The sequence below is a fragment of the Pteropus alecto genome, unplaced genomic scaffold (genome assembly GCF_000325575.1).
Source record: "Pteropus alecto unplaced genomic scaffold, ASM32557v1 scaffold40, whole genome shotgun sequence".
Lineage (NCBI taxonomy): Eukaryota > Metazoa > Chordata > Mammalia > Chiroptera > Pteropodidae > Pteropus > Pteropus alecto.
Genome location: NW_006431919.1, coordinates 1325295 through 1333360, shown reverse-complemented (window position 1 = coordinate 1333360; position 8066 = coordinate 1325295). Strand labels below are relative to the sequence as shown.

Sequence of the window (8066 nt, the reverse complement as noted above, 5' to 3'; positions counted from 1 at the left end):
CTCCTTCCCCCACTGCAAGAAACAGCATGTGCAGAAACCAGACAAACTTGCTTTGAATCTTTTATGATTTTGACTCCCCGAGCCTCAGTTTCCCCATTCTAGATGCAGGAGAAAATTAAGACCTCAGCACAGGGTGGTTGGGAGGATTTAATGAAACACTGCACCTGAAGGACTTAGCTTACTCTCTGGCAGTCAGTAAGTAGATGTTAAGCAATAGCTATTATCATTACTAATTGTTATTTTCTAAAAATTATGGTGTCCAGGTGCCAAAGCCTAGGGCCTAGGACATAGTAGATGCTCCAAATGAAGAGATTCACTTACACAGCAGACAGAAACCCTTCTGCCCCACCCCAACTCCTGGCCAGCTGTGCCATCCCTGCTCTGATGTAGAAGGTGTTCTGGGCACTGGCCCTTATCAACAATGCGGTCACTTGGCCAATCAGGGACAGGCACAGGACCTGCAGCCACTTATCCAGTCCCCTCATTTTCAGCCCGAGGGCCTACTCCAGAAGTGGCTAGCTTGGAAGTTCCATCAGGGTTTGCATGCTCTTCAGGGATGTCTCGCTTTCTGGTGGTGCCACCTGGCGGTGAGTGCAGCATTGTTCCGGGCCAGGCCTAGAGCCGGGGCTCTGGTGGCTCTGTGAGACCACCCCCTGCTTCCCGCTCTACATTCTTCATCCCAGCATCCCCCACTTTCCCTCGCTCTTGTGTTCTGACCACCTCTCATGTATAAAGACATTAAGGACCCTGACTTTGCTGTGGGGCAGGAGCCTCCGAAGTCCAAATTGCTATGCTTGCCTCTCGGGCCTGGCTCTGTCTGACCTGTGGAGTTGGGTCCCATGGTGGTCTGCCAGAACGCACACCCTTCAGTGCTTTCTAGAAATCAAGGCTGGAGGAAGGGGCCTCTTTCCTGGCCTGAGCTGGCCAAGAATGGAAAATTCAGTGATGGTCACTAGGCCCACTCTTGTTTCCCCACAACACCTGCTTGGGTACCCCACAGCTCCCCCTCCCCACTGGGAGGGGTCTGGGGTTCCCAGAAGGACTGGCCTGGCTTCTGGGCCCCTCCAGCCCCGCTTGGCCCAGAGCTGTATGTATAAAGTTTTGGGGATGAGTAGTAAGAATGAGGAGACTGAGTTGTGCTCAAACCAGCTTTCCCCAGTCCTGGCACTAACTTGCTGTGTGAACTTGGGTAAGGCCTGTCCTCTCCCTGGGCCTTGGTCCTCTTGTGGTAAAATGGAGCTGTGGTGGAGGAATAAGCTATAGGATGGGTGACAACCCCTGTGGCACCTATGGGGCTTTTTAAAAATTATTTTTTAATTTTTCAATCAGAATTGACATTCAATATCAGTTTTCAGTGTACAGCACAGTGGTTAGACATTTACATAACTTACAAAGTGATGGCCCCATAAATCTAGTACCCAATACAGCACAGTGGTTAGACATTTACATAACTTACAATGGCCCCATAAATCTAGTACCCACCTGGCACCGAACGTAGTTCTTATAATATTGTTGACTATATTCCCTATGCTGTACCTTAGCAGACAGGTCTTGTTAAAGTGCAGATTCTGGGCCCTGCTAAGTTCAAACTTCGGAGCCTGGACTGTGGAATCTCCATCAACAAACACTGAAGTCGGAAGCTGGGGAAACTGATAATTCCTGTCTTTGGGAGACAGGCACAAACGATGAGGAAAAATGGAGGTTTCAGGGGTCTTGAGAAGCAGAGAAACTTCCTTCAGCCCAGTCCCCCTCTTTTAATTTCCCCACTTTTCTGTGGAGGCAGGGAGGGGTCACCCCAGCTGCCTGTTGGACCCACCCCACTGCCAGCAACAGCAGAAGGGTAGCAATAAGGCTGCACAGAACACAACCAGGCTGTGCCCATCCTTCGCCCCCTCACACTGGCTATTTCACTGGTTCGAAGGACAGCGGCAGTGGGGCTGGGACAGCCTGGGGTGGGAGTGGGGGCTCTTGCTGTCTGAGGAGGTATTTTCAGAGTCCCCCTCCCTCTGGAGTTTCCAGTGATAGAATAGAGCCCTGTCTAGTATTTGACCAAATATGGTGGTATCTCTGGATGAGCTCGAGCCTCAGCCAGTTTCTCAGTTATGCTGTGGAAACCTGCCCCAGACAGATTAATCTTGTGACATTCAGGAGCGCCTCGCACCCTGCGTTCTTCCCCTCGGCCAATTCCTGTAAATGGCCAAGAGTGGCCCTCAGTAAGACGGTGCAGTCCTGGACGTCGGTTCACAGTGTCCTTCCTCTGCCCCGTTTACACTCCCTTCCACGCCCTCCTCCTCCGCCTCCCTGGGTGGACTCGCTCGCTCACAATCGGCTGGGCTGTTCACTCGAGTGAGAGACCTCACCCTCTGGGGCTGGTCAGTTCAGCATGTGATTCCAACACACGTAGACCCTGGGGTCACCTGAGCTCACGAAATTGTCCCCGGAGCCAGCGAAGCTCACAGCTCTCTCAACGAGGAGGATGGGCCCGAGGTGGTAGAAAGGAGACTTGGCTGACCACTGCGAATTGTGCTAGCTCTAAGGCTAATTAGAACAGCTAATGTTTATAAAAATGATTATGAAGTTATTTTATAATAATTTTCATAACGAACAGCTAAGTGTTTATTGAGCAGTTACTACGTGCCAAGCACTGTGCCAGCTGTTTATCATGGGTTGTTTCCTTTACTCCTTATAACAGCCCCCAAAAGGTGGGTGCTCTGATGATCCCCATTCTAGAGATGTGGGACCTGAAAGTCAGAAAAATTTCAGAGAGAAACGGGCCAGGCCGCTGCTGATTCCTGGGCATGACACCCATTTTACAGAGATGGAGACTGGGGCTGAGGGAGAATCAAAGTCACGATCACACAGGGCCAGGCCCCCAGAGTGGAGACCTTTACGTGAGGCGGAGCACTGCATCGGGAAGGCCAGAAGAACCACCCATGAAGTCCTTATGGATCCAAGACTTAGCCCGTGTGGGAACACAGTTTCAGGAATGTGTTCCCAGCAGGCCGGAATTGCACAGAAAATATCCCAAGGAAAACAGCCTGGGCTGGTGGGTAGATCCCTGCACAAGACCAGTATGAACCCCAGGTCTGTCATCTGTAACTCACTGTGTAATCCCGGACAAGTCCTTTCCTCCTCCAGCCTCAGTTTCCCTGCCTGCGAACTAAGGAAGTGGGTCTCTGGTCATTAAGGGCCGCTGAGCTCACCTGAGACTGGCTGAGGCCAGAGTGTCCAAGGCTGTTTTGCTGGGAGAGGGAGCCTGTGTCCTGCTCCTGGCCAGCACACTCCGAGAACATTTGCTCTCCTGACCAACGGACAGCCCATCCCTCCTCTGCCCTCACCCCCTTGCCATCCCCAAAGCAAACGAAGCTGATTGTCTTAGTTGGTCCTGTGGGTGCTGGCCGGCCGGCAGGCCGCAGGCCACAGGCGGAGGTGCCACCCGCCAGAACCCCACCAGACACACAGGGCATTGTCCCTCAGTCAACAGCCCCTGGGCACCTCAGCCCGGCTCCTGGCCTGCCCCCACTCCCCTCACCGCCTGCCACTGCGCCAGGCCCAGCCAGCTGGGGGCCCAAGGCTCCCAGCCATGACGAGCCCACCCACCCCCAGCAGCCCCCTGATGAGCTATAATTGCTTCGCTCCATCCTGTTGCTGCCATTCTCTTGGCGGAGGCATCTGGGGTTCCAGGCAGGCGGCAGCTGCAGGCCCACCGCCTGGCTCATCGGGATGGATTGGCCGTACAACCTGGTACGTGGCGCTCCCCCACCCCACCCCACCCCCACTCCTTCTTTGGGCCTGAATGTTTTGTTACTTCTTTCCTATTGATTAATGGCTGCCTCTGTTTGGCTTGGAACCTACAGAGGCAAGTTCTCTCTCTGTCCTCTCCCCCAGGACGAGAGAGAAACAGACTGGTCTCAGATCCTTTGGCCATGGCCAGTAGCTCAGGCTCCTGAACTGGGCTCGGCCCATCTACACGGAAGCCTTTACAGGCCAAAGGCATCTGGGGAGATTCTGGCAAACTCAGTTATCGGGGTTTTTCCAAAGAATCCATGGGTCCTGAGAGCCAGACTGTGTGACCTTGGGCCAGTCTTTCTGTGTCTCTGTTTCTCATCTGTAACGTAAGGAAAGGGGGACTTCGATTCTAGTCCGGGTTTCTCTGAGTTTAAGAAGACTGAGTGGGAAGCTCAAATGAGATGAGACAGCCTATTGTTAGGAAGACATTTTTCTGCACCGGAATCTAGGACCAGTAAGAAAGAATTTAGCGACTTGAATCTCTGTTACGGATTTTGTGCCAGGAAATGGCTCTGCCAAGAGGGGCTATGCCGAAACGTGTTTGCAAGGGTCAAGATGCTGGGTAGCCTGGATAAGTCAAGCGCATTCCATGCGGGTGGTGGGGTGAGGGACACAGGGCAGGTAGGAGCCTTGCTGGATTCGATGAGAGATGAAACTCCCCCTGAAGGTTCCCCACTTCTGGCCAGCCTTGGCCCCCATTCAAGTTCTGGCCCTTCTCTCCCGGCTTCCTGAGAAGTCAGGGTTCTGCCAAGCCCTCAGGTCCTCTCTGCGAGCCAGAGGCTTTCCTGGTGCTCTGGTTCTGGACGGCGGCAGGTGAAGGTGGATGTGAGTGGGTGAGGAGTGGGTGAAGGGCAGGGCGGGCAGAGGGGTCGGGAATGGAGGAGGGGAACACAGGTGTCATGGAGTCCAACGGAGATCCTTGGTAGAGAGCTGCCCATCTCCTCAACTTCATCTCCCACCCCCTCCTTCTGCTCACTCCATTTCAGCCTCACTGTCTCCTTTCAGCAAAGCTCTTAGCAAACTCAAACCTCCACTCACACGCTTCTCCCTCCCTGTAAGATGTTTAGACTCCCTCTGCCCGCATCTGCCTCCCTTTTTATTCTTCAAACCTTGTATGCACCACATGCCTGCTCCCCAGAGAGGCTTTGCAGGACAACTCCACTCCCACCTGGCTGAGTGGCGGCCCTGCTTTTCCCTACTCATGCGCTGCAGGGTCCCATCATTGTACTTGTCTCTAGTGAGATTTAGGCGCTTGTTTTCTTGTTCACCATCTGTTCTTTCTCCCAGACTGTAGGCTACAGAAGGCAGGGATGGTGACAGCCACTCATTTACTCAGACACAGGGGATAAGACCATGTGTGGAAACTGATGCAGTGCCTGCCTTCATGGAATCTGCGCTTAGCGGGGGACAGACATAAAAAAATCTCACATATGAACTGTAAGACTGTAGTCACGCAAGAGACATGTGGTGTTTAGAGCCCAATAAGGTCCACCAGAGCATCCCTAAGGAAGTGACACTGGAGGGGTGAGCGGTGTGTAGAAGGTGAAGAGAGGCAGGGCTCTGCAGGTAGCAGCCTGTGCAAAGTCCCTGTGGCAGGAAGGAGCATGGCGAGAGGAAGGGATTGAAAGAAGGTCAGAGGCTGAAGTACTGGTATGAGGGGAAGCCGGGAGCGATTTGAGGAGGGAGAGCTCAGGCCCACAGAAAGATGACATTATCGAATTTGTATTTCCAGCAGATGTTCTTAGCCCTGGTGCGGAGAGTTGATTGGAGAAAGCCAGGGGGCATTTGGGGAGACTAGGTAGGAGGCTGTTGAGCTGTCTAGGGAAGTGAGGATGGCGGTTAGAGAGAAGTGGATGGGTGGGAGATTTTTAAGAGGTGCAGTAGACAGGACTTCGTGATGAGTGTGGCGCGTACGAGTACTGGTACACGTGTGTGGTACCTGGGCTGGTGGGACCAGGCCAGAGCATGGCAAGTGAGGGTTGTCCCCATGACTTTCCTCTTCTCTCTTCCCTTCCTTGCCCAGAGGGAGATCTGGCTCTCTCACCTTTGACCTGTGGCCTTCCTCCCCAGCTGTTTCTTCTCGCTATCTTCATCTTCCTGGGGCTGGGCCAGCCCAGGAATCCCAAAAGCAAGAGGAAGGGGCAAGGGAGGCCTGGGCCCCTGGCCCCTGGGCCTCATCAAGTGCCGCTGGACCTGGTATCGCGGGCTAAGCCATACGCTCGCATGGAGGAATATGAGAGGAACCTTGGGGAGATGGTGGCCCAGTTGAGGAATAGCTCCGAGCCAGCGAGGAGGAAGTGTGAGGTCAATCTGCAGCTGTGGCTGTCCAACAAGAGGAGCCTGTCACCCTGGGGCTACAGGTAGGCTGGGTTGGGCAGCTGTGGGCAATCTATGTGTGGGGGGGTGGAGGATACCTTGTCCACTGTCCCCATAATTGTAACAGTTAAGATCTTGGATGCAGAGGCCTGAATGTCTGCTTTTGAATATTGGCTCTGCTTCATACCTGCTGTGTGATTTTGGGTGAGTCGCTTAGCTTCTCTGAGCCTCAGTTTTCTCAACTGTAAATGGAGGTGCTAGTAGTACCTACGTCACAGATAGGCTTGTTATTAAATGAGATAACCATGTAGAGAGAGCACTGCCGTTATTGTTCTCCAAGTCCCTGATGAAGCGCCTGCAAGGCCTTCCCTGAATGTCACTTTCTTCAGCTCAGGGTGCCTCGTATACATCTGGCAATTATAGCACTTTCAGGCAATACCGAGCTGGCTGTGTCCGCATCTATCTCGTGCTAGACTCTGACCCTCCCGAGGCCTGCATCAGAATCCTCTAAGGATTCTCATGCCACACCCAATCAAAGCCTCCAGGGCCGAGGCCCAGAAAATGGTATTTTATACATCTCCTCATGATTAGAATGTACAGCCAGGTTTGAGAGTCACAACCCTCTGCCCCTAGATGACAGAGATGGTGTCTTACCTTAGTTGTAGCTCCGATTCCTAGCACAGAACCTGGCATGCAGAAGGGGCCCCATGAATGTGTGTTGAATGAATAATGAAGAAATAAACTAACTCTGAAGTTTATTTCTTCACTCGCAAACCCAGGCCAAAGATTTTCTAGCCATGCAACTTATGTCCTGAAACTCTAGAATAGCATGTTCGATAGAGTTTTCTCTGATGATGTAAAGTTCAACATGGTAGCCACTAGCCTCATGTGGCCATTGATCACTCGAAATGTGGTTAGCACAACCGAGGAGTTGGTTTTGATTAATTTAAATTTATCGTTTTATTTTTCATTTTATTTATTTATTTTTATTATTATTTATTATTATTATTTATGCCTACAGCACCTGGTCTTCCTAGGTGGTCTCCCATCCAAGTACTAACCAGGCCTGACCCTGCTTAGCTTCCAAGATCAGACCTCAGGCTTGTTCAGGGTGGCATGGCCGTAGACCATGGACTGTGGCTCCACTGGGGTGTGAACCCAGGATCTCTCGCATATAAAGCAGACATGCTAACCACTACACTATGGAACCATGTCCATAAATTTAAACAGCCACATGTCACTAGTATCTACCATATCTGGAATGTGGCAATTGGAAGGGTCCATAAAGATCCTCCAAAGCTGGCCTTCTCACTCTACAGTGCCCTTGACTTTCTTGGCGATCTTATAAAAATGCAGGTTCTGATTCAGGAGTTTGAGGGGAGGGATGAGATTCTACATTTCTCACATGCTCCCAGGTGATGCTGACGCTGCAGGTCCTAGAGTCAAGTTTACCTCCCAAGTTTAGCAGATGAGAAAACTGAGGCGCAGTGAAGGAAAGGTCAACAAACAAGTCCCTAACTCTCAGCTCTAGGAGGGAACGTGTCTATGTTGTCCATCAGTCGACACCTAACATCAAAGACAACTCACTCCCATGGTGATGTGTGAAAAATATTTGTTACATAAATAGAAACTAAGTCAGAATAGAACCCAGGCCTCCTGATTCCTCTTCCAGTGGGGATCAGGCATCAGTGTGATCATATATTATTTCTCAACTATAAACAGGGTCTGTAGCTTCTTTGCGACCCCACAGCACCATCTAGTACTAGGATGGGCATCTTGCTTGATGAAAGAAAACTGGGTGACGGGTGACTTTGAACCTGAATAACCCTGGGGCACCTGACTTGCCTTCCAAGATCAGTTTTCTCCCTAAGAACAGACCTGATTACTGCCCTTCCTCCCTCATAGCACAATCTTGCAGTGGTAATGAAAATCTGGGTTAGGAAAAGCAGGGGTGTGGTGAG

At 51.7% G+C, this 8066-nt stretch overlaps 1 protein-coding gene and 1 pseudogene across 1 annotated transcript in view; one reads left to right on the top strand and one right to left on the bottom strand.

Annotated features, from left to right (window-relative positions):
- Window positions 1–3679: 3679 nt before the first annotated feature.
- IL17B (interleukin 17B) overlaps window positions 3680–8066 on the top strand; it is a 4900-nt gene continuing 513 nt past the window's right edge. The window contains exons 1-2 of the mRNA XM_006906381.1: window positions 3680–3744; window positions 5860–6149. Coding sequence (XP_006906443.1) covers window positions 3724–3744; window positions 5860–6149 — 311 coding nt within the window. The 5' untranslated portion in view covers window positions 3680–3723. The remainder of the gene's footprint in view (window positions 3745–5859; window positions 6150–8066) is intronic.
- On the bottom strand, window positions 7118–7233 carry LOC112475314 (annotated as a pseudogene).